Source organism: Vulpes lagopus, chromosome 10 (assembly GCF_018345385.1).
Source record: "Vulpes lagopus strain Blue_001 chromosome 10, ASM1834538v1, whole genome shotgun sequence".
In the NCBI taxonomy this organism is placed as follows: Eukaryota; Metazoa; Chordata; class Mammalia; order Carnivora; family Canidae; genus Vulpes; species Vulpes lagopus.
In genome coordinates this window covers 73991738-74004699 of record NC_054833.1, presented here as the reverse complement: position 1 = coordinate 74004699, position 12962 = coordinate 73991738, and the positions used below count along the sequence as shown (strand labels likewise).

Genomic DNA, 12962 nt, shown 5'->3' with positions numbered 1-12962 from the left:
GGTAGATATGGTGGTAAAAGTCTATAAAATTATTCTTTTGATGGCTTCCATTTTCTCAATGAAGCAGGAGAAAAACTGAGAAGGAAGACTGGTGTGCAGGTAAGGGAATAAGGCATGAAATCTTTTTCAGGGAGAATGGGAAAGTAAACAGAATAGAGAAATATAGTTTAATTGCCTGACAGCATTGACGGTTCTCTCTAGGTTCAGGCTTTTCATTTCAAATGAGACCAGTCATCATGATAGTTCTCAAGGCATGTTTATCCACACAGGTGCTAAAATGGCATAGACAGACAACCGGATTCAACTATGGCTTGAGATTTGGCTAAGCAAGTGAATGAAATGAGAGGATAAGGCAATTGAGGTTTGATTACAATAGAGATAACTATAATGATAGTTATCATGTCAGTGGGGTGCTTGACAGGAGACATGATCCCTAGGATCACGACCTGAGCTGAAGGCAGATGTTCAACCAGTGAGCCACCCAGGTGCCCCTAAATATTTTTTTATTGATTGGTCATGGAATTTAAGCTAGCTAAACTCAAATAAAGAACATTAAGGGATTGAGACACAGTAAAAGGTCATCAGATCAAATGATGGGAGACTGCAGAAGAGTGTTGGAGCTGGGGTACTGGAGAGAAATACTGGAGCTAATAGAAAATAAGATTCATGAAATTGAGATTATATAAGTTAAAGTTCTTAGTAATGACAATATCTAGGTAGGGTATGACCATGGCCTAGGCAGGAGAAAGACAAAAATCATTAAAAAAGAGTTTCTTGGAGTGCCTGGGTGGCTCAGTTAAGCATAGGACTCTTGGTTTTGGCTCAGGTCATGATCTTAGGGCCCTGGGATCAAGTCTCAGGTCAAGCTCCCCACTGAGTGAGGAGTCTGCTTCTCCCTCTCCCTCTCCCCCTCCCCCTATTTGTTCATTCTCTCTCTCTCTCTCTCTCTCTCTCTCTCTCTCTCTCTCCCTCTCACACACACACCCAAAAATCTTTTTAAAAAAGTTTCTTGAATTTCCAGGTAATGAACAGTAGCTATAAACTTCAGATTCCTTATCATTTTAACAATGAGATAAGATTATGACTAAATGATAGTCCCAAATAAAGTAACTATCAAAATTTTTTCTTTTTTTTTTAAATTTATTTATGATAGTCATACAGAGAGAGAAAGAGAGGCAGAGACACAGGCAGAGGGAGAAGCAGGCTCCATGCACCGGGAGCCCGACGTGGAATTCGATCCCGGGTCTCCAGGATCGCGCCCTGGGCCAAAGGCAGGCACCAAACCGCTGCGCCACCCAGGGATCCCTCAAAAAATTTTCTAAGAGGAAACATGAAACCTATTTAAATAAAACCTGATTAGGAAGAGGCTGTGTTGTCATAAGACAAATCCTCATCTTATAATGGCTTTCTCAGAAGCTTACATACATCATTAAACATACACTATATATCATCAGAAATTAATGTCATTATTATGTCTCATTTTATGAACTACTTGAAAAACAGAAAATAATCACTCCAATATATGTAGACCTTTGTTCTAAATCTTGATGTTATAATCTGTCCAATACATCATATAAAGGAAAACTCTAGAATTATGCTAGAAGAGACATAATGCAAATCTTACAGAAATTAAGAAGCATTTTATTATTTCTTTTTAAGAAGCATTTTAAAAGTAGAACCTTGAGGACAATAGTGTCTTTTTCATTTCCATAGGCTCTTTGATAGGAAAATTTCTTATTATTTCAAAAATCAGACTCATTCTACAAAGAACTATATTCATAGTATATAAATAATGCTAAGTACTACTACAATGAGGTACAACTGAGAATGAATACAAGGATAAAAAACCTAAGTTCTTTCTCTAAAGATGGAAATATATAGGGGGGGAATACAGCAATTGCTATATTACTCAAGTTAATATCTGCACATCATTCTCTCTGGGAATTTACAAAAATTGGAAGTTGTTTAATTAGAGTAGTATCTGTATAGACCTGTAAGTTATTGAAATATATGTTTATTATTTAAAATATAAGGCTACAAAATATATTTTTGATCTGTGAGCAATTACTTTAAAAATTACTTAAGTTACTTTAAAGAGCAATGCTTAAGTTCATTAGAAGTTCTAAATGTAGGGCACCTGGCTCAGTGGTTAAGCATCTGCCTTTGGCTCGGGTTGTGATCCCAGGGTTCTGGGATCAAGTTCTGCATCGGACTACCCATAGGGAGCCTGCTTCTCCCTCTGCCTGTGCCTCTGCCTCTCTCTCTCTCTCTGTGTCTCTCATGGATAGATAAAATCTTAAGAAAAAAAGCTTCTGAATGTAAAATTTCTGTGACTATATGAACAGATATGAGTAGTTCTGAGGTTTTTGACCAATGTTCAAGTATTTCACATAACAAACCCAGATTGTTTAAAAAAAATCCATAAATAGTTCAGGCTAAAGGTTAAACACAGATGCTAAAACATGTTTATTAATTTTTCCTCAGATCCCAGTTAATAGACTAAAAGTGCCAAAGAAAAGTTGGCTATGATTCTAACAACAATGGTATCTTCCTCCCTTCCAATGGCAAAAATTACATTTGAAATGGTTTGGTCAAAACACAACATAACATGATTTTTTGGCCTCAGTTTAAACTGTTCTTTTTCCTAGTTTGTTTAAAATTGGAGTTATTTTTATATCTTACTATAAAAAGGTAATAATCACTCCTTAAATTTTTTTGGAGGGGAGTTAATAAAGATGCTGTAAACAAAATATAGCTGGATCTTATACCAGCTGGCCTATCACTTGTTACTTGGAATAATCATTAACCAACATTAAGTAAATCATATTTTTCAAGTCCTGGTGCATCTTATAAAGAGTTTTCCAGTGAAAGGCAGCTCTATTAGCAATCAAAGCTAATAACTGGTCTTGATATGTTTCAGAGAAGGAATGGAGGTTCATATTTTAAATCAATGATGTTATGTCCTTTCTACACAGCAGTCAGATAGGTCTCTTTTAATTTTATAGGAAATTAATGTAGTCATTTTTTAAAGAATGGATTATCACACAGACAAAAACGAGTTATATGGAATGGTCATCCTGGACAAATTTCTGAATTTGGCAGATTTTCTTGAGCAAAATACACAAACCAGTTTGTAATAGCAAGCCTATTTAGTAGAAACATTAGACACTTTGTGTATACTGATAGAATAGAAAAGTACAATGTCTTCCCTGTTACTAACTCAAATATATTTTTAAATTAAGAATAAATTAAAATTGGACACTTCTCACTTATTCATCAACTGAAAATCAAATACATAAAAGACTATCTTCAGTTTACCTTACTGCCAATGATTGACCGTACTTCATCATCTGGTGATGTGGGAGTCCCAGATATATCTGGATTACTATTACTAAGGCTCCGAGAACGATTTAAATTAAGGCTTGCAGGTCTCACAGCAGATCTAGCCATTGTGGCATAATGCACTGATCCTCCCAAACCCCCAGGACCTATAATTGTATATAAAATAGCACATAATTAGACAAAGAAATTAGTCAGGAAAGCACCTGAAAATAATCTCTGCCACTTTACAAAATTCCCCCAAAAATCATAAATTGCTTTTATTTTTTAGTTTTTAAAAAATTGCTTTTATTTCTAAATGAAAAATACTCTGAATAAAAAAACACACAAAACTTAATGATAGCTACACCAAAATAGTCTATTTTACAGTGGTTGACAAAACCACATGCAATGATAAAGTCAGTATCTTCTCAATGTTTCTGATTATATATTAAATATACACTAAAAAACAAGATAGAAAACACAAACACACCATGCACACATATTATTTTCACGTTAGATATGAGTGTATTGAAGATCTAAAATAATCCAGCTGATGGCTCTTCCTTTCTCCCACCCTTCCTACTCTGTCCTTGACACAGTTCCTACAAGGACAGCCAATTTACTGTCAACATCTCTTAAATGAGACTGTTTTGTTTGTATCATCAATGACAATTTGAACTATAACAAAGTAGCATCCTTATGATATACATACATATGTATACTCAAGCCCAAGTTAGAAAGGCAAGAATTTCTCTGTCTAGCATCAACTATGTTCAACCATCATTCAACCATATTCTATGAACATAAAAATACCCAGGAACTATATCCTTAATTTATCTCCATTTTTCTTAAAGAAATCCTTCATATTTGCAAATGATACACACCTGTCAACTAATTAATTTACACCATCTTTCAGCTCAGCATTTAAACAAGATGTTTTGCAAAAACTACGGAATACTATATTGAATGAAAGAGTAAAATATTGGAGTATTGAACACATCTAGTCCACAATACACCTTCAGAGCCTCAAATACTATAATTTTAAAAATCGACATAGGAAATCACAACCCAGAATATGAGTCAATTACTGCTCTTTTTGCAATTAAGAAATAAAATGAGCTAAAACTTAAATCGGATTACTATTATATCTAGTTTTCATAATGAATGTCATATGTATTTATCACCATTATTAATGTTAATGTTGCCAATAGCTGGAAAAGGGCACTTACCATTATCATTAGTAATGAATGATGACTCATACAAATACATGAGCAGGTTGAAAGGCACGCATAACCGAATCATTAACTAACAATTAAAGAGTTATTCAAACTAAGACATCTCCCCCTACTTTACGCCCACTACCAAATCACCACCAGTTTCATACAAAAAAGCAAGTAATCATTTTGGGCCCTGCTGTTCACAAAGGGTATATTATTTTATTGGCCATGAAGAGATCAGTACTTTTCTGGAGAATAATCTTTTATATTAATTAGGTTTCACAAAGTTACCAGTTATTTCTTCTTTAATGTCCAGCATTCCAAATGACAAAAATTCTACTTATCTTACCAAAACAAAGAATGATAAAATGCTTCCACAGACACAGAACTGATTTTCAAGGTTCCTTTCCAAGAATTAATTCAACCAAGCTCTAAATAAAATTAAAGGAAGCTGTATAAATAATGATGCCTGAAGATGTAACTTAATTATCCTTGTAACTCTAGCACCTAGCATAGTCCATGCCATTCAGCAGGCACTCAATAAATACTTGCTATTGAATGAACATATCCCACTAGAACTACAAGATTATTTTAATCTTGCCATAAACATACAATCTATGCAAGGGAGTTTCAAAATAAAAGGAATATAGTACCTGGTGATGGTGAATTAGGGTAAGTATTTGGTAGGCGAAAAACGTAATAGATGTATGATGAGAGAAGGCTATTCCTGCCATGCTGGTCATGATTTCCTTCCAAGTTTTTGTGGAGCCGATTTATAATTGATGCCATGGCTTCAAATGATGCTTGACCTAGATTAACTTTTAAGGAGGAGGAATACATTTTTGCATTAATTTTTTTAAACTGCAAATTCCAAAAAGATCAGCGTTTTATCATCTCTATATGTGTTAAGTATAGGGATTATGCAAAGTATATAAAGATATTTGGTGTTGATTTTAATGATATATTAGCTGAATCAAAATTACTTTTCTAAACAAAATTTTAAAACATTTATTTTACTAATTTAACATGAAAAGTATATTGGTTTGTTCAATCAAAAAACAAAACCTCAACTGACAGGTACCCATTATTTTGTAAAACAATACAAAGCACATAAGAAAAAGAAACCTGTCTTGTGTATCACCTTTGAAAAGTCACTTCTTGTTTTAAAGATGACTGAAAACTTAACATACAATGAGCAAGTGTTACTCGTTTAAAAAATATTAACAATGAAAGTGGATTATTAAAAATATCAACTTAAAAAACTAAAAAAAGAAGATCGTGAAGGAGCAACGTGACTGACATGAGTGAATTGGGAAAAGGATTAGGTGGCTAGAGAAACAAGCTGAGGTAAGACAGTACAGCATTTTTAAATGCCAGGCTAAGCAATACCTACCCAGTCATTCAAGATAGTATGTAACAAGCATTTTGCAAAAGTGGAGAAATTCTGGTAGCACACTAAATAAATGGGTAAAACAAACAGCCATTGTGGGCTTTGATAAAGCCTCAGAGTCTATGATTTATTTAATCAAGACAGGAAATTATGAACAGAAATGAGATCAATTAAATTTTCCTAAAAGTGGAAGAATCCAATAAAGTGGTCAGGTAGGAAGGGACACTTGAGTGGCTCAGCTGGTTAAGCATCTGCCTTCGGCTCAGGTCATGACCTTGAGGTCCTGTAATGGAGCCCCATGTGGGGCTCCCAGCTCATGGGGGGGGTCTGCTTCTCCCTCTTTGCCTGTCCCTCCCACCACAATCCTCCACATCTACTCAAGCTCTCTCTCTCCAATAAATAAAACACTTAAAAAAAATTGGACATGTGGGAAGATTAATCTATATATACTGAACTAGAAAAGAAACTAGAGATACAGAGGCCTGAGTGGGCTACAGCAATTTTATCTGCGTTCCTGCTTAATTCCTTTTCCTCACAGTAGCTATTCAAACCATCAGAATCCTTCTTAAAACTCAAGCCCAGGGTAGCCCGGGTGGCTCAGCAGTTTAGCGCTGCCTTCAGCTCAGGGCCTGATCCTGGAGACCCAGGATCGAGTCCCACGTCAGGCTCCCTGCATGGAGCCTGCTTCTCCCTCTGCCTATGTCTCTGCCTCTCTCTCTCTCTCTCTCTCTCTCTCTCTCTCTGTCTCTCATGAATAAATAAACAAAATCTTAAAAAGAAAAAAAAAAGCAAAAAAAAAAAAAAAAAAGCTCAGGTCCACATTATTCCCTCCTCAGGAAATTCTACTTTTTATCTCACAGTAGGAATTTATAAAGTATTAAAGTCCTCAACATTTTACTACAAATTTCTCCAAATCTGAAACCATTTTTATTTCCCTGCCAAAGGAAGCAGTGCTCCTCTACCATGTAACAATAATCACATCACTCTTGTCCTACAGGCTTGCTTCATTAAACCTTTTAGCATCTCTGTATCTTACATTTTTCTCCCCCCTCCACTAGTTTCTCAAAGCACATAAACATGCTCAAATGACTCCATTTTTATGCATTAATCAACCCAGTTTCCTATTCTAAACGAATTTAAGAATAGGGTATACATTTTGTGTTCCTTTCACCATGTGCTATGCATGACTTAATTCTACTTTCACTGTTTGACTAAAACTTTTCTTGTTAATTTCACCAGTTAATTTCACCTCTTTAGTAGGTAAGAAGACTAGGACGCTGGAGTCAGTTGTTTGGGTCTGAATCCTTAGGCAAATTTTCAAGCACAGTGTTCACTCTACTTATTTGTGAAACAGTGGTAATAATACCTACGCATAGAGTTGTGAGCATTTCATACATTAATGTAAATAAAGCACACAGCAATATTTTCGGCCTATTTACTATGCAAATGTTTGTTACTATTGCATTATTATTTTATTTACATCATCTACAAAATTGGTGTTTTCCTTAAAACCATCTCCTATGACTCCTGTGACAGTACTCTGTACAAGCTCCTCAACATTTCTTCTTAACCCACCTCTCCTCTCCAACTCACTGTCATCTCATGTTTCAGCAGGACCTCATAGTTTGTTGTAAGAAGTTCTATAAGATTACTAATTTGTTTCTCTGCCTCCAGATTTTCCCCACTTCCAACCCATCTCCATGTAGCACACTCATCTTTACAAAAGCCAAACTGGGTCACATTACTTCCATAATTAAGACCAGACCCTTCAAAAGCTATGGATTCCTTATAGAATTATAGTCCCAATTCCCCTAAAGTGTCATAGAAGATTCCATTTCCTCTCCCTCACCACTAATTACCATCTCTAAACAACAACACTCTAATTTGTGACTTACAATTCCTCGCAAGTTTCCCAGTTCATATATCTATCTGTATACCATGCGCATACTATTTCATCCCCTTGGACTAGTTATTTACCTCTGACTCCTACTCATCTTTAAATGTTTGACCCAAGGATCACTTCTACTGACAAGTCTCCCCTAAAATAAAATTCTAAGGAGCTCAACACTCCTCTTCTTTGTACAACCATTTAACACAAAAATTTTATGATATGTTTTTCTTATAAGCTCAACTACTTTGCAGGATTCAGGTGGAAGCTATTAGCAAAAGCAGAGGAACCTATCTTGGGAAGAGAGCTGGAAACAGGAGTACCTCTAACTGCAGAGCAACACAGAAGAAAATGAGACTATAGAGATTTTTGGGTTAATGAAGAAAAGAACAGCTATTTTAAATAGAGAATGGCCAATGAGTAAAAATGTAGGCTAGGCAAATCACACATCATATAAAAAGCAAAATGATTTACCTATTTGCCTGTTTTCCAAACTAGTCTGTGAGATCCTTAAAATCAAGAACTAAGCCTTGGACAGAGCCTATCAGTGTCTGGCATACAGTAAGTGCTTAATCAATATTTGGTGAGTGGATAAATGAATTGGTTTCCATAATGTGAGCTGAAGTCTCTATGGCACAATTTATCAAAACAAAAGAAAGTTATTTTCTGGCATCAGAAACAATTAAATAACTCCCCATCCTCTCCTCCCCAAAATCAAACACAGTCCTTATCAAATAGTACTTCATGATTCTATTTCTGCAAAAGCTAGAAATGCCAAATTACAAATTTCATAATTCTCCAAACATAAGTAAAAATTACCTATTTGGCCAGCAATGACAGGAGGTCTAACAACTAAAAGTATCAGTTTATCAAGCAGAAGATGAAGAAATCGGACCACTGGTTCCAACTGAGATGAATTCAGCGCTGAAATACTGCTCTTCAATTCATTTTCTAAGTTATTTTCCATGATTCGCATGTCTCCAATTCGGACTGGGAACATGTGTTCATCCAGAGCATTGACCAGAGCAAAAAACTTGTCAAGATACGGATCCTAAAACAAAGAATGAACAAAGCACTAACCAATCCTAACTGTGAATTCCCCAAACTTTGGACCATATAAATATAAAATATTGTAATTTTTATAAAATATAAATATTAGATTAAATGTAAATATATTTAAAATTATATATAACAAAAATTACAATGTTTTATGTAATATAAATAGCTCATATGAATTAATACAAAAAATACACAAGTATATACAAATATTGTTTCCAATTAAACACCAGCTCTATTCTCATTTATTATTGTAAAGTGGCCATTTTGAACACTATTGACTACTCAAAACTCTACTGATACAAATTAAGGATTTTTTTTTCCCTCAGTGTGAGTATTACTATTTTAGAAATCAATGATTGTGCAGGTCTGTTAGAACAGGGCCTGTGCCCATTATTAATTTATTACCTCTTAGCTCCATTCAAACCCACCATCTTTGCCACAATTTGTAATACTGGAGCTGACTCTTCAAATTGCATTTCTCCTTTGTCAGCTGGTATGTGGTTAGGCTCTAACCACAGAAGGTACAGGAAACAGCTTTCCTTCTTCCTATTTGTTTTCCTGATGGCAGCTAGCAGATGTGAATGCTAAAGTTTAGAGGTGAGGGACATGGCAGCAGTGTTCACAACAGCAATGGTGCCTCTTGTTCCATAGCAGGTGCCCTCCACACTACAGCATGGCAGGCATTGTGAACCTGTAGCAGTGGTATCCTCTCCTTGGAGGTCTGATTCTTAGCGTTCAGGAACCTCCTCTATGTTTCTTAGTTCCTTCCTCATCACTTTCTGCAACTGCTATCTCTATTATAATCACAGAATTTTCTTTTACCCCATTTAGTAGTGAATCACCTTTAACCCAGTTAATTATTTAAATATAAATTGTTTCCATCTGAATTACTGGGATGTTCCATCTCCTGGCTAAATCCTGACTGCTATTGTTTAACCTCCTTGTACACCAACAGAACCAGTCTTATTTAGAGCAATCACATGCCCAGTCCCAGGGTACATGCTTATTCCCCCAGTTTGCTTCATGCCTAGTGATGAGATGTGTATAGTGATGATCATGTGTATAGCACCAACCAATGATTTGTGAACAGGAGTCTGCTGGAACTCTGGAAGACTTCGGCTCAGTTAATAGTGAAAATTAACTGTAAGACAATAACGTCAAACAGTTTCATTCACATTTATAGCTCTAATGTTGTTCTAACTTGATATGCAGGTTTTAAATGAATAAAAAAGTGATGACTTCTAACTATATACCAGTAAATTTCAAAGAGCTACAACCAAAGTAGAAAACATCATAAAGGGGATCCCTAAGTGGCTCCGCGGTTTAGTGCCTGCCTTTGGCCCAGGGTGCGATCCTGGAGTCCCGGGATCGAGTTCCACATCGGGCTCCTGGCATGGAGCCTGCTTCTCCCTCTGCCTGTGTCTCTGCCTCTCTCTCTCTCTGTCTATCATGAATAAATAAATAAAATCTTAAAAAAAAAAAAGAAAAACATCATAAAAAACATTACTGTGTTCAGTTGATCCTTTTAAAAAGATAATACATGATGAAATTGTTTTCATAGTGGCAAAAATTTTTTAATGTTTTTTTTTTTTTTTTAATTTTATGATAGTCACAGATCACAGAGAGAGAGAGAGAGAGGCAGAGACACAGGCAGAGGGAGAAGCAGGCTCCATGCACCGGGAGCCCGACGTGGGATTTGATCCCGGGTCTCCAGGATCGCGCCCTGGGCCAAAGGCAGGCGCCAAACCGCTGCGCCACCCAGGGATCCCTAAATGTTGAATATTACTCATCAGGACTGTGAATGCCAGAGTGCTACAAAGTAGATACTTCCACTTCATCTTCTCCTACATTCAACAGATTCTAAATCATCTATATTTTTGCCCCAATCCTTCTTTGTCACATAAAGACAGCACATGTATCTGAAAACAAAATTAGGAGTAAAAGATAAATATACTACCAACTCTAAAAAGAAAACTAACAACGACTGTAAGAATTACAAAACATGAAAAATAATGTATTTTTATACTTAAGAAGATAGGATAATATGAAGGGAAAGAATACATTTCAACAGTATACTGTAACATCCATCTCATCATTATCAAAAGAATAAAGAATATAGGAAACATAGAACATATCCAGGACCAGAAAAGGAAAAATTCCACTGGAGCCATTCTTTTACTGGAATCTACCTACATAATGCTAAATAAAACCTATCTACTACCTTTTTTTGTTGTTTTAAAATATAACATAGAGGTGCTCTGCCTTCTTATTTTTCCCTACTTCACTGCAGAAAAGAGTTAACACAGCAAGTTTAAGACTGCTATCATTTGGAAGGCCAGCTTACACAACTGGTCCTTGGATGGCATCTGGGAACTTGGATTTCAAGAGTTCCAACTGATAAGGGATGACTCACTACACCTAAATTGTTTGTGCTAACAATATGGTTTATGCTGAAAATAAGCTTTCCTTTTGGGGATCAAGAATTTTGGCATGTGATAGGTGAGGGTGCCTATGTTACAGCTTATAGTAAAAACCCTGGGAACTAAGTCTCTAATGAATGAGCATCCCCTGACAGACATTTCACACATGCTGCTTCCACTCACTCTATGTGACTCCACTAGGAGAGGATGTTGGAAGCTTGTGCTTTTCCTGTGGACTTGACCTCTTTTCCTTTAGCTGATTTTATATCTTTTACTAAAATAAATCATTGCTGTGAACATGGCTATATGTTGGGTCCTAGGAGTGCTGGTGGAAAAATCACTGAACTTGAGGGTGGCCTTTGAAGTTTCTGTGAATACTGCCCCTTCCCTTTTCAAGTTGGATTTCATTTTACTTGCCTCTTCTCACTCTACATTTCCTCCCTGGATTATCACTCACCAGTGTAGTTTCAGCTTTCACATTTATTCTGCCACCTTCAATGTTAAAGATGTTATTACAATTGCCTTGGGATATTTTTATCTGAAATACATAGGCATTTCAGACTCAACAGACTCAAAACTAAACTCACTATAGCTTCAGAATTATCTCCACTATTTCCATAATCTCTCGTAGCATCCAACCAAATTTACTTTTCTCCTGTTTGCTATTTAGGTTAGAAATCGCCATTTACCTAGACTCTAAACTCTACGGCATTCAAGGTCCTTCATAATCTGTTACCAGCCTGGTCTTCTTTCCTCATCTATCACTATTTCCCCATGCACTATGAATTACATTCACACAAGATTACTTGCCTGTCGTCCTTAGACTACTAACCCTTTGCACTTGCTTTTTATCATCGAGTTGCCCACCCTCTGTCTGTATGGTAAATGCCTACTTATCAATCAATATCTGGGAATCTCAGTTCCCAGAACAGACAACTCTATACTCTTGAAAGGATTTCATTCATATATCTAACACAGTACTAATTTTATTGTACTACAATTATTTTTACATTTTCCCCTATTACACTGTAAGGTCTTTGAAGGAAAGTTTCTTTCCTTGACAGGTAACAACAACCCTGACTACATGGAGCTTACAACCTAATGAAGAACTAATAAATAAATGCATATGTACATACATACACACACAAAGTGAGAGAAAGCAAAAGTGCAAGAGAGTGCGGGGAAGAGCTAGAAGTAGTAGCAAGGGCAGGGTAAGACCATACAGACTAACAGGGCTGCTATGCTTAAGAGTCCCCAGGAAAGGGGAGTCTGGGTGGCTCAGTGGGTTAACTGTTCACCTTCGGCTCAGGTAATGATCCTGGAATTGAGCCCCACATGGGGCTCCCTGCTCAGCAGGAGTCTGCTTCCCCCCTCCCTTTGTGTGCACACTCTCTTTCTCTCAAATAAATAAAATTAAAAAAAAAAAAAAGTCTCCAGGAAAGATCTGAGGTAAGTAAAAGTCTTACTGAAAATAAGTATCTAACAGGAGGAAAGTATTCCAGCTAGAGAAAGAGTAAATATACAGGCTTTGAGGAGAGTCTGGCATGTTCCAGATAAACACTGAAGAATTTGGAGCAAATAATTCCTTCAAACTCTTACCATTTGAAATCTCTGAGTCTATGAGGAATAAAATGGTTTGAATGATAGTTTTCAACTCTAATTCTGCA

At 36.2% G+C, this 12962-nt stretch overlaps 1 protein-coding gene across 8 annotated transcripts in view; it reads right to left on the bottom strand.

Annotated features, from left to right (window-relative positions):
* Positions 1–12962, bottom strand: part of DOCK7 (dedicator of cytokinesis 7) — a 220919-nt gene that overhangs the window by 82140 nt on the left and 125817 nt on the right. For all 8 annotated transcript variants that reach the window (XM_041769969.1, XM_041769970.1, XM_041769971.1 and 5 more), the window contains exons 20-22: positions 8636–8867; positions 5192–5356; positions 3319–3488 (exon numbers count right to left, since the gene is read on the bottom strand). In XM_041769969.1, coding sequence (XP_041625903.1) covers positions 3319–3488; positions 5192–5356; positions 8636–8867 — 567 coding nt within the window. The remainder of the gene's footprint in view (positions 1–3318; positions 3489–5191; positions 5357–8635; positions 8868–12962) is intronic.